The sequence below is a fragment of the Oncorhynchus keta genome, chromosome 21, assembly GCF_023373465.1.
Source record: "Oncorhynchus keta strain PuntledgeMale-10-30-2019 chromosome 21, Oket_V2, whole genome shotgun sequence".
Taxonomy (NCBI): Eukaryota; Metazoa; Chordata; class Actinopteri; order Salmoniformes; family Salmonidae; genus Oncorhynchus; species Oncorhynchus keta.
This window is the reverse complement of record NC_068441.1, coordinates 37,929,707-37,948,192: the sequence shown is the minus strand read 5'-3', so window position 1 is coordinate 37,948,192 and position 18,486 is coordinate 37,929,707. Positions and strand designations below refer to the sequence as shown.

At 49.3% G+C, this 18,486-nt stretch overlaps 1 protein-coding gene across 3 annotated transcripts in view; it reads left to right on the top strand.

Annotated features, from left to right (window-relative positions):
- LOC118400525 (protein bassoon-like) overlaps positions 1-18,486 on the top strand; it is a 202,265-nt gene that overhangs the window by 33,509 nt on the left and 150,270 nt on the right. For all 3 annotated transcript variants that reach the window (XM_035797465.2, XM_035797464.2, XM_035797463.2), the window contains exon 2: positions 9,170-9,551. In XM_035797465.2, the coding sequence (XP_035653358.2) occupies positions 9,170-9,551 (382 nt within the window). The remainder of the gene's footprint in view (positions 1-9,169; positions 9,552-18,486) is intronic.

Genomic DNA, 18,486 nt, shown 5'->3' with positions numbered 1-18,486 from the left:
CTCCCACCCTGGAAGTGGCTGCCGAGCAGAGTACTGACTACTGGCCTTTGAAGAAGATGTGAGCGACAAAACAAGGCCTGCGTAGCGTTGTTGTTGTGACAGAAAGCAGAAAGCTATGATTTCTATTTTAATTGCTGTGGCTAATCCACAGGCTGGCCGTGGGTGTCTACAGGCCAGAATGACAGAGACAAAAGAGAAGTTATTAGTGCTGCAGACATATGATAAATCATCGTTCTTCTCAACTGATCTCGTGACTTTTTGTTTTTTCATTTCTCTTCTCTCCGCTCTTCCTCTTGTAAGAGGTGCGTGACTGGCTGCAGGGTAGTCAGGCACAGGAGAGAAGAACTGGGTAATAACCGGTGCAGTTTAATATGCAAAACCAACGGCACCCAGAACAACAAAATATGGGTACAAAATAACCCGTCGCGAACCAGTCAGAGTGCAGAAGCACTTTACAACAAGCAATTTCACACACAGACATGGGAGGAACAGAGGGTTAAATACAAGACAAGTAATGAGGGAATGGGCCTCCCGGGTGGCGCAGTGGTTAAGGGCGCTGTACTGCAGCGCCAGCTGTGCCATCAGAGTCCCTGGGTTCGCGCCCAGGCTCTGTAACCGGCCGCGACCGGGAGGTCCGTGGGGCGACGCACAATTGGCCTAGCGTCGTCCGGGTTAGGGAGGGCTTGGTCGGTGGGGATGTCCTTGTCTCATCGTGCACCAGCGACTCCTGTGGCGGGCCGGACGCAGTGTTCGCTAACCAAGGTTGCCAGGTGCACGGTGTACCCTCCGACACATTGGTGCGGCTGGCTTCCGGGTTGGATGCGCGCTGTGTTAAGAAGCAGTACGGCTGGTTGGGTTGTGTATCGGAGGACGCATGACTTTCTACCTTCGTCTCTCCCGAGCCCGTAGTTGTAGCGATGAGACAAGATAGTAGCCACTACAACAATTGGATACCACGAAATTGGGGAGAAAAAGGGGTAAAAATAAAATAAAATAAATAAAAATAAAACAAGTAATGAGGTAATCATTACATTAGTAATGAATGTAAACCAGGTGTGACGGAAAACAAGACAAAATAAATGGAAAATGAAAGGTGGATCGGCGATGGCTAGAATACCGGTGACGTCGACCGCCGAACGCCGCCCGAGAAGGAGAGAAACCGACTTTGGCGGAAGTCGTGACATCTCTCCTCGTCTCTCCTTTCCTCTCCCCTCCGTCAAGAGAGAGACCTGGCAGCAACACATGACACATGAAGTTGGAAGTTTACATACACCTTAGCCAAATACATTTAAACTCTGTTTTTCACAATTCCTGACATTTAATCAGAGTACAAATTCCCTGTCTTAGGTCAGTTAGGATCGCCACTTTATTTTAAGATTGTGAAATGTCAGAATAATAGTAGAGAGAATGATTTATTTCAGCTTGCTTTTCTTTCATCACATTCCCAGTGGGTCAGACGTTTACATACACTGAATAAGTATTTGGTAACATTGCCTTTAAATTGTTAAACTTGGGTCAAACGTTTCAGGTAGCCTTCCACAAGCTTCCCACAATAAGTTGAGCGAATTTTGGCCCATTTCTCCTGACAGAGCTGGTGTAACTGAGTCAGGTTTTTAGGCCTCCTTGCTCCCACACACTTTTTCAGTTCTGCCCACAAATGTTCTATAGGATTGAGGTCAGGGGTTTGTGATGGCCACTCCAATACCTTGAGTGGCAGCATCATGTTGTGGGGGTGCTTTGCTTTGCTGCAGGTGGGACTGGTGCACTTAACAAAATAGATGGCATCATGAAGATTGAAACATTATGTGGATATATTGAAGCAACATCTCAAGACATCAGTCAGGAAGTTAAAGCTTGGTTGCAAATGGGTCTTCCAAATGGACAATGACCCCAAGCATACTTTCAAAGTTGTTGCGAAATGGCTTAAGGACAACAAAGTCAAGGTATTTGAGTGGCCATCACAAAGCCCTGACCTCAATCCTATATGCTATCTAGAACTTAAAGTTATTCAGCTGTCCCCATAGGAAGAACCCCTTTGAAGAACCCTTGTTGGTAACCCTTTTGGTTCCAGGTAGAACCATTTTGGGTTCCTTTAGGGTTCCATGTAGAACCCTCTGTGGAAAGGGTTATACATGGAACCCAAAAGGGATATACTATGGGGACAGCTGAAGAACCCTTTTGGAATCCTTTTTTCGAAGAGTGTTACTATTTGTTCAAATGCAATGTCCATATTACAGCCACAGCATCTGAAGACTAGCGAGGAGGAGAAAAGCCTGCTTTGGAAGAGCAAGTAAGAACAATAACAACTAGCTCTATCAGATAAACATGTTCAGGAGAAGCAGGGAGAGAGCAAGCTAGTAGTAGTAACATTATTATTTGAAACCTCACATGCGCATGTATCTGTGTTACATTTAAGCTATACGGCACCTCAGGGGTTTATGGTAAATGCAGAATATACCATGGCTTAGGGCTGTTCTTATGCACGACACAATGCGGAGTGCCTGGATACAGCCCGTAGCCATGGTATATTGGCCATATACCACAAACCACCAAGGTGCCTTATTGCTTAAAATATAACAGATACATCTGAAATAAATACAGAATTGTTTTAGTTTATTCTGTTTCTAAGCTGGATGACAGTATAGAGGTGAAAGGAACACCACACACTTTCCCTCTTTCTCACTTTTCCAATACAGTGGATAAAAGGGGTTTGCCAGGTGTACTCTGCCAGAGAGATCAATTATGCCAACAAAGGGTCTCATGCTCTGCTACTGGCACATTGTAGAACAGATGTCAACAGGCAGGAAGTGTACAATGTAATAACCTGCACTGTAGCCCAGAGATATTGTTTTTCTTGTGTTGAACTTGACAGTAATACGTGTGTGTGTGTGTGTGTGTGTGAGGGAGGGGGGATTATTTAATTTTTTACTCAGTGAATGTTATTTTTGCACTCATGTAGCCTTGTGCACTTGATCGATGTCTACTATAGTGGCCACTATAATAGAGCAAAAATAGAATGCCTGTTTGTTTCATTCTGTTTCTACTTTAAGATGTTTTTTTCCCCAAGTGCAATATTTAGATGTGTGTGTGGTCACAAGCGTTCTATTATAAAGGCTGTCATGGCTAACTGCAATATTAGTGTATTGTTTTTTCTCATGACTTGAGTGTCATTTGCAGTAAAGTCTAGACAACACATAACATTGGATTGCTTTCTTTACATTTTTTAGCTGTGAGTTAGGTTCACATGAACCACTTTTTATTTTACACACAGAGACTGATCATGTAGATCATATTCTTTGTTGTTTAATTATTTAAAAACCTACATTTCCTCCTAGCAGAGATGTTTTGCATGTTTCAGTGCAACATAAAAAGAAGTGTCACCTTTTTGGGCCCTCACCAGTTTGCATCCTAAACCTTGCATAAGCGGCAGACACTACCATATGAACTGACCACAGACCACTACCATGTCTATACCATATGAACTGACCACAGACCACTACCATGTCTATACCATATGAACTGACCACAGACCACTACCATGTCTATACCATATGAACTGACCACAGACCACTACCATGTCTATACCATATGAACTGACCACAGGCCACTACCATGTCTATACCATATGAACTGACCACAGACCACTACCATGTCTATACCATATGAACTGAACACAGACCACTACCCTGTCTATACCATATGAACTGAACACAGACCACTACCATGTCTATTCCATATGAACTGACCACAGACCACTACCATGTCTATACCATATGAACTGAACACAGACCACTACCATGTCTATTCCATATGAACTGACCACAGACCACTACCATATCTTTCCATATCAAATCAAATGTATTTATATAGCCCTTCTTACATCAGCTGATATCTCAAAGTGCTGTACAGAAACCCAGCCTAAAACCCCAAACAGCAAGCAATGCAGGTGTAGAAGCACGGTGGCTAGGAAAAACTCCATAGAAAGGCCAAAACCTAGGAAGAAACCTAGAAAGGAACCAGGCTATGAAGGGTGGCCAGTCCTCTTCTGGCTGTGCCGGGTGGAGATTATAACAGAACATGGCCAAGATGTTCAAATGTTCATAAATGACCAGCATGGTCAAATAATAATAATCACAGTAGTTGTCGAGGGTGCAGCAAGTCAGCACCTCAGGAGTAAATGTCAGTTGGCCTTTCATAGCCAATCATTAAGAGTATCTCTACCGCTCCTGCTGTCTCTAGAGAGTTGAAAACAGCAGGACTGGGACAGGTAGCACAGCCGGTGAACAGGTCAGGGTTCCATAGCCGCAGGCAGGACAGTTGAAACTGGAGCAGTAGCACGGCCAGGTGGCCTGGGGACAGCAAGGAGTCATCATGCCAGGTAGTCCTGAGACATCCTAGGGCTCAGGTCCTCCGAGAGATAGAAAGAGAAAGAAAGAGAGAATAAGAGAGAGCATACTTAAATTCACACAGGACACCGGATAAGACAGGAAAAGTACTCCAGATATAACAGACTGACCCTAGCCCCCCGACACACAAACTACTGCAGCATAAATACTGGAGGCTGAGACAGGAGGGGTCAGGAGACACTGTGGCCCCATCCGATGATACCCCCGGACAGGGCCAAACAGGAAGGATATAACCCCATCCACTTTGCCAAAGCACAGCCCCCACACCACTAGAGGGATATCTTCAACCACCAACTCACCTTCCTGAGACAAGGCCGAGTATAGCCCACACAGATCTCCGCCACGGCACAACCCAAGGGGGGGCGCCAACCCAGACAGGAAGATCACGTCAGTGACTCAACCCACTCAAGTGACGCACCCCTCCTAGGGACGGCATGGAAGAGCACCAGTAAGCCAGTGACTCAGCCCCTGTAATAGGGTTAGAGGCAGAGAATCCCTGTGGAGAGAGGGGAACCGGCCAGGCAGAGACAGCAAGGGCGGTTCGTTGCTCCAGAGCCTTTCCGTTCACCTTCACACTCCTGGGCCAGACTACACTCAATCACATGACCCATAAAGTAAAGACTTAAAGGTTGAGACGGAGTCTGCTTCTCTCACATGGGTAGGCAGACCATTCCATAAAAATGGAGCTCTATAGAAGAAAGCCCTGCCTCCAGCTGTTTGCTTAGAAATTCTGGGAACAATTAGGAGGCCTGCGTCTTGTGACCGTAGCATACATGTAGGACCAAATCGGAAATATAGGTAGGAGCAAGCCCATGTAATGCTTTGTAGGTTAGCAGTAAAACCTTGAAATCAGCCCTTGCCTTAACAGGAAGCCAGTGTAGGGAGGCTAGCACTGGAGTAATATGATCAAATTTTTTGGTTCTCGTCAGGATTCTAGCAGCTGTATTTAGCACTAACTGAAGTTTAGTTAGTGCTTTATCCGGGTAGCCGGAAAGTAGAGCATTGCAGTAGTCTAACCTAGAAGTAACAAAAGCATGGATACATTTTTCTGCATCATTTTTGGACAGAAAGTTTCTGATTTTTGCAATGTTATGTAGATTGTAAAAAGCTGTCCTTGAAACAGTCTTGATATGTTTCTCAAAAGAGAGATCAGGATCTAGAGTAACGCCAACGTCCTTCACAGTTTTATTTGAGACGACTATACAACCATCAAGATTAATTGTCAGATTCAACAGAACATATCTTTGTTTCTTGGGACCTAGAACAAGCATCTCTGTTTTGTCCGAGTTTAAAAGTAGAAAGTTTGCAGCCACCCACTTCCTTATGTCTGAAACACAGGCTTCAAGCGAGGGCAATTTTGGGGCTTCATCATGTTTCATTGAAATGTACAGCTGTGTGTCTTCCGCCTAAGCAGTGACAGTTAACATTATGTTTTCGAATGACATCCCCAAGAGGTAAAATATATAGTGAAAACAATAGTGGTCCTAAAACGGAAACTTGAGGAACACTGACATTTACAGTTGATTTGTCAGAGGACAAACCATTCACAGAGACAAACTGATATCTTTCTGACAGATAAGATCTAAACTAGGCCAGAACTTGTCCGTGGAGACCAATTTGGGTTTCCAATCTCTCCAAAAGAATGTGTTGATCGATGGTATCAAAAGCAGCACTAAGTTGTAGGAGCACGATGACAGATGCAGAGCCTCGGTCTGACGCCATTAAAAGGTAATTTCACAAGTGCAGTCTCAGTGCCACATTGGGGTCTAAAACAGGCTGAAGCATTTCGTACACATTGTGTCTTCAGGAAGGCAGTGAGTTGCCGTGCAACAGCTTTTTCTTTTAAATATTGAGAGGAATGGAAGATTCGATATAGGCCGATAGTTTTTTATATTTCCTGGGTCAAGATTTGGCTTTTTCAAGAGAGTCTTTATTACTGCCACTTTTAATGAGTTTGGTACACATCCGGTGGATAGAGAGCCGTTTATTATTTTCAACATAGGAGGGCCAAGCACAGGAAGCAGCTCTTTCAGTAGTTTAGTTGGAATAGGGTCCAGTATGCAGCTTGACGGTTTAGAAGCCATGATTATTTTCATCATTGTGTCAAGAGATATAGTACTAAAACACTTGAGTGTCTGTCTTGATCCTAGGTCCTGGCAGAGTTGTTCAGACTCAGGACAAATGAGCTTTGAAGGAATATGCAGATTTCAAGAGGAGTCCGTAATTTGCTTTCTAATAATCATGAACTTTTCCTCAAAGAAGTTCATGAATTTATTACTGCTGAAGTGAAAGCCATTCTCTCTTGGGGAATGCTGCTTTTTAGTTAGCTTTGCGACAGTATCAAAAATACATTTAGGATTGTTCTTATTTTCCTCAATTAAGTTGGAAAAATAGGATGATCAAGCAGCAGTGAGGGCTCCTTGATACTGCACGGTACTGTCTTTCCAAGCTAGTTGGAAGACTTCCAGTTTGGTGTGGTGCCATTTCCGTTCCATTTTGTCTGGAAGCGGTTTGAGCAGATTATTTGTTGCGATTGCAAACGTAATAAAATGGTGGTCCGATAGTCCAGGATTATGAGGGAAAACATTAAGATCCACAACATTTATTCCATGGGACACAACTAGGTCCAGAGTATGACTGTGGCAGTGAGTAGGTCCAGAGACATGTTGGACAAAACCCACTGAGTCGATGATGGCTCCGAAAGCCTTTTGGAGTGGGTCTGTGGACTTTTCCATGTGAATATTAAAATTTGAATATTATCTGCTATCACTACAAGGTCCGATAGGAATTCAGGGAACTTAGTGAGGAACTCTGTATATGGCCCAGGAGGCCTATGAACTGAACACAGACCACTACCCTGTCTATACCATATGAACTGAACACAGACCACTACCATGTCTATACCATATGAACTGAACACAGACCACTACCCTGTCTATACCATATGAACTGAACACAGACCACTACCCTGTCTATACCATATGAACTGAACACAGACCACTACCAAGTCTATACCATATGAACTGAACACAGACCACTACCCTGTCTATACCATATGAACTGAACACAGACCACTACCCTGTCTATACCATATGAACTGAACACAGACCACTACCCTGTCTATACCATATGAACTGAACACAGACCACTACCCTGTCTATACCATATGAACTGAACACAGACCACTACCCTGTCTATACCATATGAACTGAACACAGACCACTACCCTGTCTATACCATACCCTGTCTATACCATATGAACTGAACACAGACCACTACCCTGTCTATACCATATGAACTGAACACAGACCACTACCCTGTCTATACCATATGAACTGAACACAGACCACTACCCTGTCTATACCATATGAACTGAACACAGACCACTACCCTGTCTATACCATATGAACTGAACACAGACCACTACCCTGTCTATACCATATGAACTGAACACAGACCACTACCCTGTCTATACCATATGAACTGAACACAGACCACTACCCTGTCTATACCATATGAACTGAACACAGACCACTACCCTGTCTATACCATATGAACTGAACACAGACCACTACCCTGTCTATACCATATGAACTGAACACAGACCACTACCAAGTCTATACCATATGAACTGAACACAGACCACTACCCTGTCTATACCATATGAACTGAACACAGACCACTACCAAGTCTATACCATATGAACTGAACACAGACCACTACCCTGTCTATACCATATGAACTGAACACAGACCACTACCAAGTCTATACCATATGAACTGAACACAGACCACTACATGTATGCATGTTCAGCTCAGCTCTTCAGCGGACAGCGGGGTTAGAAAGGTGTGTGTACGTGTGTGTATGATTGAGAGGGTGAGTGTTTCTTTAGTTACCTACTGCCTCCCCCAGAGTAACTTTACCATGAGGAAATTGTCTGTGTCAAATAGAACCTTATTCCCTATATCGGGCCCTGGTCAAAAGCAGTGCACTATATAGGTAATAGGATGCCATTTCAGACACAGCCCATGTCTTTCCCACTGCCAGGGGTCAGAAGTCTGAAAGCGTGGGTGAGGAGGAGGAAGAAGTGAAACAGAAAGGAAGAAAAATTCTCAGCTCTTTGAAAATCCTGTTCTATCCTTATCTCATCAAGATAAAACCGTTTATTTTTCCAACTCACCCACTCTTCTTTTTTCATGTACCCATATTGGCATTGGGCAAAGCAAATGTCCCACTTGTAAACCCTTTCATTCAAGATTCATTGCCATACATGGTTGTGTATTTGTGCTTGAGGCATATACTGCTCTACCTAGCAAAAAGGCACTAACTGCTCATAGCATGGAACTGATAAATATGGCTTTTATTTACCTTGGTTTCACAGTAACTTTATGCAGTTACTGCTAAACATGACCCCCCATTTTCTCCAAAACACAATAGAGGCAGGATACATGTCCACTTGACTAAGCATGTATTTAATGTAGCAAAAATGACATTAACTAATTGTCGACCAAATGAGCAGTTACTGCCTTTTTGCTCTGTAGGGCAGTATAGTTGCATCTACACAATCAATGTCGTGTGATGTGGTTTCATTTTGACATTAGACTACTTTAGAGGTCTGAAAACATCTGACAAAACTTTGATTTGAAAGTGTATTGTCCTATTTGTAAAGCTCTGCTTCAAAGCCCCAGCCTTAAAGCCATGCTGTTCTGAGATGTAACACAACATCCTCTCACAAGAGTCTACCACATATCTGTCATCCACAGCGTCTCTGGAAGACCCCCCCAGCCAGACCCTGGGTCCAGCCCCAAGGCGGGGGTCCAGACTGGGCCTGGTACAGGGGACCGCCTGGCATCCCAGGGGGAGCAGCAGGGCCAGGGCCACGCCGCCCGTAAGAACCTCCAGGTAGACGTGGGTAGCAGCAGGATGGGACGTTCCCCGTCGGTGTCCCCCGCCATCACCCCCACCTCCCCCTACTCTGTGCCCCAGATCGCCCCCATGCCCAGCAGCAAGCTGTGCCCCGTCTGTAAGACAGCTGACCTGACAGGCACCACGGAGGACAACCAGCCAAACTGCAGCACCTGCACCCAGTGCCGATCCATGGTGTGCAACCAGTGTGGCTTCAACCCCAACCCGCACCTCACCGAGGTAGGAACAAACAGTGGATCATGTGCTACTGTGCCTACTGATGAGTTTGTTTGTTTATACAGTGTCCATATTAGGACATCCTCAGTTTTCTTTCTGAGACTGAATCAGCTCTCACTGACACAAAGGCTGTCCTAATATGGCCACTGTATGTATATCAGTATATTTGACATTGTATGATACGTTTGAACTGGTTAGGACATCAGGAATAGAGAATGTGGTTATTGTTATACAATGTGGTCAGGTTTATAGAATGTGGTTTGTATTTGTATTTGTTATGGATCCCCATTAGCTACTCTTCCTGGGGTCCAGCAAAATGAAGGCAGTTGTAAACTTTTATAAACACTACAATACATTTCACAACAGATTTTACAACACATTAAGTGTGTGCCCTCATGCCACTACTCTCCTACCACATATCTACAACACAAAATCTGTGTGTGTGTGTGTGCGTGCGTGCGTGCGTGCGTCTGTGTGTGTGTGCGTGCAGGCGTGCGTGCGTGCGTCTGTGTGTGTGTGTGTGTGTGTGTGTGTGTGTGTGTGTGCGTGCGTGCGTGCGTCTGTGTGTGTGCATGCGTGCGTGCGTGCGTCTGTGTGTGAGCGTGCGTGCGTCTGTGTGTGTGCATGCGTGCGTGCGTCTGTGTGTGTGCGCGTGCGTGCGTGCGTCTGTGTGTGAGCGTGCGTGCGTCTGTGTGTGAGCGTGTGTGCGTCTGTGTGTGCGTGCGTGCGTGTGTGAGCGTGCGTGCGTCTGTGTGTGAGCGTGCGTGCGTCTGTGTGTGAGCGTGCGTGCGCGTGAGTGCGTCTGTGTGTGAGCGTGCGTGCGTCTGTGTGTGAGCGTGCGTGCGTCTGTGTGAGCGTGCGTGCGTCTGTGTGTGAGCGTGCGTGCGTCTGTGTGTGAGCGTGCGTGCGTCTGTGTGTGAGCGTGCGTGCGTGCGTCTGTGTGTGTGCGCGTGCGTGCGTCTGTGTGTGAGCGTGCGTGCGTCTGTGTGTGAGCGTGCGTGCGTCTGTGTGTGAGCGTCTGTGTGAGCGCGTGCGTCTGTGTGTGAGCGTGCGTGCGTCTGTGTGTGAGCGTGCGTGCGTCTGTGTGTGCGTGCGTCTGTGTGTGAGCGTGCGTGCGTCTGTGTGTGAGCGTGCGTGCGTCTGTGTGTGTGAGCGTGCGTGCGTCTGTGTGCGTGCGTCTGTGTGTGAGCGTGCGTGCGTCGTGTGTGTGAGCGTGCGTGCGTCTGTGTGTGAGCGTGCGTGCGTCTGTGTGTGAGCGTGCGTGCGCTGTGTGTGAGCGTGCGTCTGTGTGTGAGCGTGCGTGCGTGCGTGCGTGCGTCTGTGTGTGCGTCGTGCGTCTGTGATGCGTGCGTGCGTGCGTCTGTGTGTGAGCGTGCGTGCGTCTGTGTGTGAGCGTGCGTGCGTCTGTGTGTGCGTGCGTGCGTGCGTGAGCGTGCGTGCGTCTGTGTGTGAGCGTGCGTGCGTCTGTGTGTGAGCGTGCGTCTGTGTGTGATGCGTGCGTCTGTGTGTGAGCGTCTGTGTGTGAGCGTGCGTGCGTCTGTGTGTGAGCGTGCGTGCTGTGTGTGAGCTGTCTGTGTGTGAGCGTGCGTCTCTGTGTGAGCGTGCGTGCGTCTGTGTGTGAGCGTGCGTGCGTCTGTGTGTGAGCGTGCGTGCGTCGTGCGTGCGTCTGTGTGTGGCGTGCGTGCGTGTGTGAGCGTGCGTGCGTCTGTGTGTGAGCGTGCGTGCGTCTGTGTGGCGTGCGTGCGTCTGTGTGTGCGTCTGTGTGTGAGCGTGCGTGCGTCTGTGTGTGAGCGTGTGCGTCTGTGTGTGTGAGCGTGCGTCTGTGTGTGATGCGTGCGTGCGTCTGTGTGTGAGCGTGCGTGCGCTGTGCGTCTGTGTGTGAGCGTGCGTGCGTCTGTGTGTGAGCGTGCGTGCGTCTGTGTGTGAGCGTGCGTGCGTCTGTGTGTGAGCGTGCGTGCGTCTGTGTGTGCGTGCGTGCGTCTGTGTGTGAGCGTGCGTGCGTCTGTGTGTGAGCGTGCGTGCGTCTGTGTGTGAGCGTGCGTGCGTCTGTGTGTGAGCGTGCGTGCGTCTGTGTGAGCGTGCGTGCGTCTGTGTGTGTGCGTGCGTCGTCTGTGTGTGTGCGCGTGCGTGCTGTGTGTGAGCGTGCGTGCGTCTGTGTGTGAGCGTGCGTGCGTCTGTGTGTGAGCGTGCGTGCGTCTGTGTGTGAGCGTCGTGCGTCTGTGTGAGCGTGCGTGCGTCTGTGTGTGAGCGTGCGTGCGTCTGTGTGTGAGCGTGCGTGCGTGTGTGTGTGCGTGCGTGCGTCTGTGTGTGAGCGTGCGTGCGTCTGTGAGCGTGCGTGCGTGCGTCTGTGTGTGAGCGTGCGTGCGTCTGTGTGTGAGCGTGCGTGCGTCTGTGTGTGCGTGCGTGCGTCTGTGTGTGAGCGTGCGTCTGTGTGTGAGCGTGCGTGCGTCTGTGTGTGCATGCGTGCGTGCGTGCGTCTGTGTGTGAGCGTGCGTGCGTCTGTGTGTGAGCGTGCGTGCGTCTGTGTGTGAGCGTGCGTGCGTCTGTGTGTGTGAGCGTGCGTGCGTCTGTGTGTGAGCGTGCGTGCGTCTGTGTGTGAGCGTGCGTGCGTCTGTGTGTGAGCGTGCGTGCGTGTGTGTGAGCGTGCGTGCGTCTGTGTGTGAGCGTGCGCGCGTCTGTGTGTGAGCGTGCGTGCGTCTGTGTGTGAGCGTGCGTGCGTCTGTGTGTGAGCGTGCGTGCGTCTGTGTGTGAGCGTGTCTGTGCGTCTGTGTGTGTGCTCTGTGTGCGTGCGTGCGTCTGTGTGAGCGTGCGTGCGTCTGTGTGTGTGCGTGCGTGCGTCTGTGTGTGAGCGTGCGTGCGCTGTGTGTGAGCGTGCGTGCGTCTGTGTGTGAGCGTGCGTGCGTCTGTGTGTGAGCGTGCGTGCGTCTGTGTGTGTGAGCGTGCGTCTGTCTGTGTGTGTGAGCGCGTGCGTGCGTCTGTGTGTGAGCTGTGTGTGTGCATGCGTGCGTCTGTGTGTGAGCGTGCGTGCGTCTGTGTGTGTGAGCGTGCGTCTGTGTGTGAGCGTGCGTGCGTCTGTGTGTGAGCGTGCGTGCGTCTGTGTGTGAGCGTGCGTGCGTCTGTGTGTGAGCGTGCGTGCGTCTGTGTGTGTGCGTCGTGAGCGTGCGTCGTCTGTGTGTGTGAGCGTGCGTGCGTCTGTGTGTGAGCGTGCGTGCGTCTGTGTGTGAGCGTGCGTGCGTCTGTGTGTGAGCGTGCGTGCGTCTGTGTGAGCGCGTGCGTCTGTGTGTGAGCGTGCGTGCGTCTGTGTGTGAGCGTGTCTGTGCGTCTGTGTGTGAGCGTGCGTGCGTCTGTGTGTGAGCGTGCGTGCGTCTGTGTGTGAGCGTGCGTGCGTCTGTGTGTGAGCGTGCGTGCGTCTGTGTGTGAGCGTGCGTGCGTCTGTGTGTGCGTGAGCGTGCGTGCGTCTGTGTGTGAGCGTGCGTGCGTCTGTGTGTGAGCGTGCGTGCGTCTGTGTGTGCGTGCGTGCGTCTGTGTGTGTGCGTGCGTGCGTCGTCTGTGTGTGAGCGTGCGTGCGTCTGTGTGTGAGCGTGCGTGCGTCTGTGTGTGCGTGCGTCTGTGTGTGAGCGTGCGTGCGTCTGTGTGTGAGCGTGCGTGCGTCTGTGTGTGAGCGTGCGTGCGTCTGTGTGTGAGCGTGCGTGCGTCTGTGTGTGAGCGTGCGTCTGTGTGTGTGAGCGTGCGTGCGTCTGTGTGTGAGCGTGCGTGCGTCTGTGTGTGAGCGTGCGTGTCTGTGTGTGAGCGTGCGTCTGTGTGTGAGCGTGCGTGCGTCTGTGTGTGAGCGTGCGTGCGTCTGTGTGTGAGCGTGCGTGCGTCTGTGTGTGAGCGTGTGTGCGTCTGTGTGTGAGCGTGCGTGCGTCTGTGTGTGAGCGTGCGTGCGTCTGTGTGTGAGCGTGCGTGCGTCTGTGTGAGCGTGCGTGCGTCTGTGTGTGAGCGTGTGTGCGTCTCTGTGTGTGAGCGTGCGTGCGTCTGTGTGTGAGCGTGCGTGCGTCTGTGTGTGAGCGTGCGTGCGTCTGTGTGTGAGCGTGCGTGCGTCTGTGTGTGAGCGTGCGTGCGTCTGTGTGTGAGCGTGCGTGCGTCTGTGTGTGAGCGTGCGTGCGTCTGTGTGTGAGCGTGTGAGTCTGTGTGTGAGCGTCTGCGTCTGTGTGTGTGTGCGTCTGTGTGTGAGCGTGCGTGCGTCTGTGTGTGAGCGTGCGTGCGTCTGTGTGTGAGCGTGCGTGCGTCTGTGTGTGAGCGTGCGTGCGTCTGTGTGTGAGCGTGCGTGCGTCTGTGTGTGAGCGTGTGTGCGTCTGTGTGTGAGCGTGTGTGCGTCTGTGTGTGAGCGTGCGTGCGTCTGTGTGTGAGCGTGCGTGCGTCTGTGTGTGAGCGTGCGTGCGTCTGTGTGTGAGCGTGCGTGCGTCTGTGTGTGAGCGTGCGTGCGTCTGTGTGTGAGCGTGCGTGCGTCTGTGTGTGAGCGTGCGTGCGTCTGTGTGTGAGCGTGCGTGCGTCTGTGTGTGTGAGCGTGAGCGTGCGTGCGTCTGTGTGTGAGCGCGTGCGTGCGTCTGCGTGTGAGCGTGTGCGTCTGTGTGTGAGCGTGCGTGCGTCTGTGTGTGAGCGTGCGTGCGTCTGTGTGTGAGCGTGTGTGCGTCTGTGTGTGAGCGTGTGTGCGTCTGTGTGTGAGCGTGCGTGCGTCTGTGTGTGAGCGTGTGTGCGTCTGTGTGTGAGCGTGCGTGCGTCTGTGTGTGAGCGTGCGTGCGTCTGTGTGTGAGCGTGCGTGCGTCTGTGTGTGAGCGTGCGTGCGTCTGTGTGTGAGCGTGCGTGCGTCTGTGTGTGAGCGTGTGTGTCTGTGTGTGAGCGTCTGCGTCTGTGTGTGAGCGTGTGTGCGTCTGTGTGTGAGCGTGTGTGCGTCTGTGTGTGAGCGTGTGTGCGTCTGTGTGTGAGCGTGCGTGCGTCGTGCGTCGTGCGTGCGTCTGTGTGTGAGCGTGCGTGCGTCTGTGTGTGAGCGTGTGTGCGTCTGTGTGTGTGAGCGTGTGTGAGCGCGTGCTGTGTGTGAGCGTGTGTGCGTCTGTGTGTGAGCGTGCGTGCGTCTGTGTGTGAGCGTGCGTGCGTCTGTGTGTGAGCGTGTGTGAGCGTGCGTGCGTCTGTGTGTGAGCGTGTGTGCGTCTGTGTGTGAGCGTGCGTGCGTCTGTGTGTGAGCGTGCGTGCGTCTGTGTGTGAGCGTGCGTGCGTCTGTGTGTGGCGTCGTGTGTGTGAGCGTGCGTGCGTGCGTCTGTGTGTGAGCGTGTGTGCGTCTGTGTGTGAGCGTGTGTGCGTCTGTGTGTGAGCGTGCCGTGCGTCTGTGTGTGAGCGTGTGTGCGTCTGTGTGTGAGCGTCTGTGTGTGCGTCGTGTGTGCGTGTGTGAGCGTGAGCGTGTGTGCGTCTGTGTGTGAGCGTGTGTGCGTCTGTGTGTGAGCGTGTGTGCGTCTGTGTGTGAGCGTGTGTGCGTCTGTGTGTGAGCGTGTGTGCGTCTGTGTGTGAGCGTGTGTGCGTCTGTGTGTGAGCGTGTGTGCGTCTGTGTGTGAGCGTGTGTGCGTCTGTGTGTGAGCGTGTGTGCGTCTGTGTGTGAGCGTGTGTGCGTCTGTGTGTGAGCGTGTGTGCGTCTGTGTGTGAGCGTGTGTGCGTCTGTGTGTGAGCGTGCGTGCGTCTGTGTGTGAGCGTGTGTGCGTCTGTGTGTGAGCGTGTGTGCGTCTGTGTGTGAGCGTGCCTGCGTCTGTGTGTGAGCGTGTGTGCGTCTGTGTGTGAGCGTGTGTGCGTCTGTGTGTGAGCGTGTGTGCGTCTGTGTGTGAGCGTGTGTGCGTCTGTGTGTGAGCGTGTGTGCGTCTGTGTGTGAGCGTGTGTGCGTCTGTGTGTGAGCGTGTGTGCGTCTGTGTGTGAGCGTGTGTGCGTCTGTGTGTGAGCGTGTGTGCGTCTGTGTGTGAGCGTGCGTCTGTGTGTGAGCGTGTGTGCGTCTGTGTGTGAGCGTGCCTGCGTCTGTGTGTGTCTTTTCACAGTCCCCGCTGTGTATTTTTTATGAAAACTGAGTTTATGTGTTTGGCTAAGGTTTATGTGAACTTCCGACTTCAACTGTATATGTGTTACTCAGTTTTTCACAATTCCTGACATTTAATCATAGTAAAAATTCCTTGTCTTAGGTCAGTTAGGATCACCACTTCACAGAATGTGAAATGTCAGAATAATAGTAGAGAGAATGATTTATTTCAGCTTTTATTTCTTTCATCACATTCCCAGTGGGTCAGAGGTTTACATACACTCAATTAGTGTTTGGTAGTAGCTGGTGTAACTGAGTCAGGTTTGTAGGTCCCCTTGCTCGCACACGCTTTTTCAGTTCTGCTCACACATTTTCTATAGGATTGAGGTCAGTGCTTTGTGATGGCCACTCCAATAACTTGACATTGATGTCCTTAAGCCATTTTGCCACAAATTTGGGAGTATGCTTGGGGTTATTGTCCATTTGGAAGACCCATTTGCGACCAAGCTTTAACTTCCTGATGGATGTCTTGAGATGTTGCTTCAATATATCCACATCATTTTCCTACCTCATGATGCCATCTGTCCTGTGAAGTTCACCAGTCCCTCCAGCAGCAAAGCACCCCCACAACATGATGCTGCCATCCCCGTGCTTCACGGTTGGGATGGTGTTCTTCGGCTTGCAAGCCTCCCCCTTTTTTTCTCCAAACATAATGATGGTCATTATGGCCAAACAGTACTATTTTGGTTTCATCAGACCAGAGGACATTTCTTCAAAAAGTACGATCTTTGTCCCAATGTGCAATTGCAAACCGTAGTCTGGCTTTTTTATGGCAGTTTTGAAGCAGTGGCTTCCTCCTTGCTGAGCGGCCTTTCAGGTTATGTCGATATAGGACTCGTGGATATACTTTACTGTGGATATAGATACTTTTGTACCTGTTTCCTCCAGCATCTTCACAAGGTCCTTTACTGTTGTTCTGGGATTGATTTGCTCTGCGTGGTCCCATGGTGTTTATTATTGTTTGTACAGATGAACGTGGTACCTTCAGGCTTTTGAAGATTGCTCCCAAGGATGAACCAGACTTTTCTGAGATTTTCCCATGATGTCAAGCAAAGAGGCACTGACTTTGAAGGTAGGCCTTGAAATACATCCACAGGTACACCTCCAATTGACTCAAATGATGTCAATTAGCATATCAGAAGCTTCTAAAGCCATGACATAATTTTCTGGATTTTTCCAAACTGTTTAAAGTCACAGTCAACTTAGTGTATGTAAACTTCTGACCCACTGGAATTGTGATACAGTGAAATATTCTGTCTGTAAACAATTGTTGGAAAAATGACTTGTGTCATACACAAAGTAGATGTCCTAATCGACTTGCCAAAACTATAGTTTGTTAACCTGTAGTGACACCCCATCCCGTGAACGGGACCGTTGTCATCATCTGACACTAATTAGCATAACGCAACGGACATAACTCTTCCTAGAATATATTCCTATTCATGAAAATACCAAGTGAAATATATTGGAACACAGTTTAGTCTTTTGTTAATCACCCTTTCATCTCAGATTTTCAAAATATGCTTCACAAAGTTTATCATAGCCTAGCATAGCATTATGCCTTGCTAGCAGCAGGCAACCTTGTCACAGAAATCAGAAAAGCAATCAAATTAAATAATTTACCTTTGATGAACTTCGGATGTTTTCACTCACGAGACTCCCAGGTAGACAGCCAAAGTAAATTTTTTCCCCAAAGATTATTTTTGTCGGCGAAATAGCTCCGTTTGTTCTTCACGTTTGGCTGAGAAATCGCCCAGAAATTGCGGTCACCACAACGCGGTCACCACAAAATATTCAAAATTAGCTCCATAATATTGACAGAAACATGGCAAACGTTGTTTAGAATCCATCCTCAAGGTGTTTTTCCAATATCTATTCGATAATATATCCGTCGGGACAATTCGTTTTTCACTAGGACCGATTGGAGTAATGGCTACCTCTGTATTTTACATGAGAATCTCTCTCGGAGCCACCATGTGACCACTTACGCAATGTGGCTGCCTACGGCTATTCTTCAACAGAAATGCATAAAACTACGTCACAATGCTGTAGACACCTTGGGGAATACGTAGAAAGCGTAAGCTCGTTGATGGTACGTTCACAGCTGAATAGGGAGTCATTGGAACGCAGTGCTTTCAAAACCTGGGGCACTTCCGGGTTGGATTTTTCTCAGGCTTTCGCCTGCAACATCAGTTCTGTTATACTCAGACAATATCTTTACAGTTTTGGAAACGTTAGTGTTTTCTATCCAAAGCTGTCAATTATATGCATATTATAGCATCTTTTCCTGACAAAATATCCCGTTTATAAACTTCCGACTTCAACTGTACATATGGACAGTACCAAAATAATAATCTAATGCCTGTCTTTTTGCAGCAAAATCTGCAGAGCTTGGAAGGTTGTATCCCTCAAATATATAAAATTAAAAATGTAATCAAATGTAGCCCTTCTCACATCATCTGATATATCAAAGTGCTGTACAGAAACCCAGCCTAAAACACCAAACAGCTAGCAATGCAGGTGTAGAAGCACGGTGGCTCTGAAAAACTCCCTCGAAAGGCAAAAACCTAGGAAGAAACCTAGAGGAACCAGGCTATGAGAGGTGGCCATTCCTCTTCTGGCTGTGCCGGGTGGCAATAACAGAACATGGCCAAGATGTTCAAATGTTCATAAATGACCAGCATGGTCAAATAATAAGGGTTTTTATTACACCCAAATTCCCGGATGCCGTGTAAAGGCACGGGGACGAAGACCAAACAAACATTATACAAAACACACGGTAGAAACCCAAACAAAAGAGCGAGGAGTACCTCGAATAAATAACACACACGCACAATGATTAAC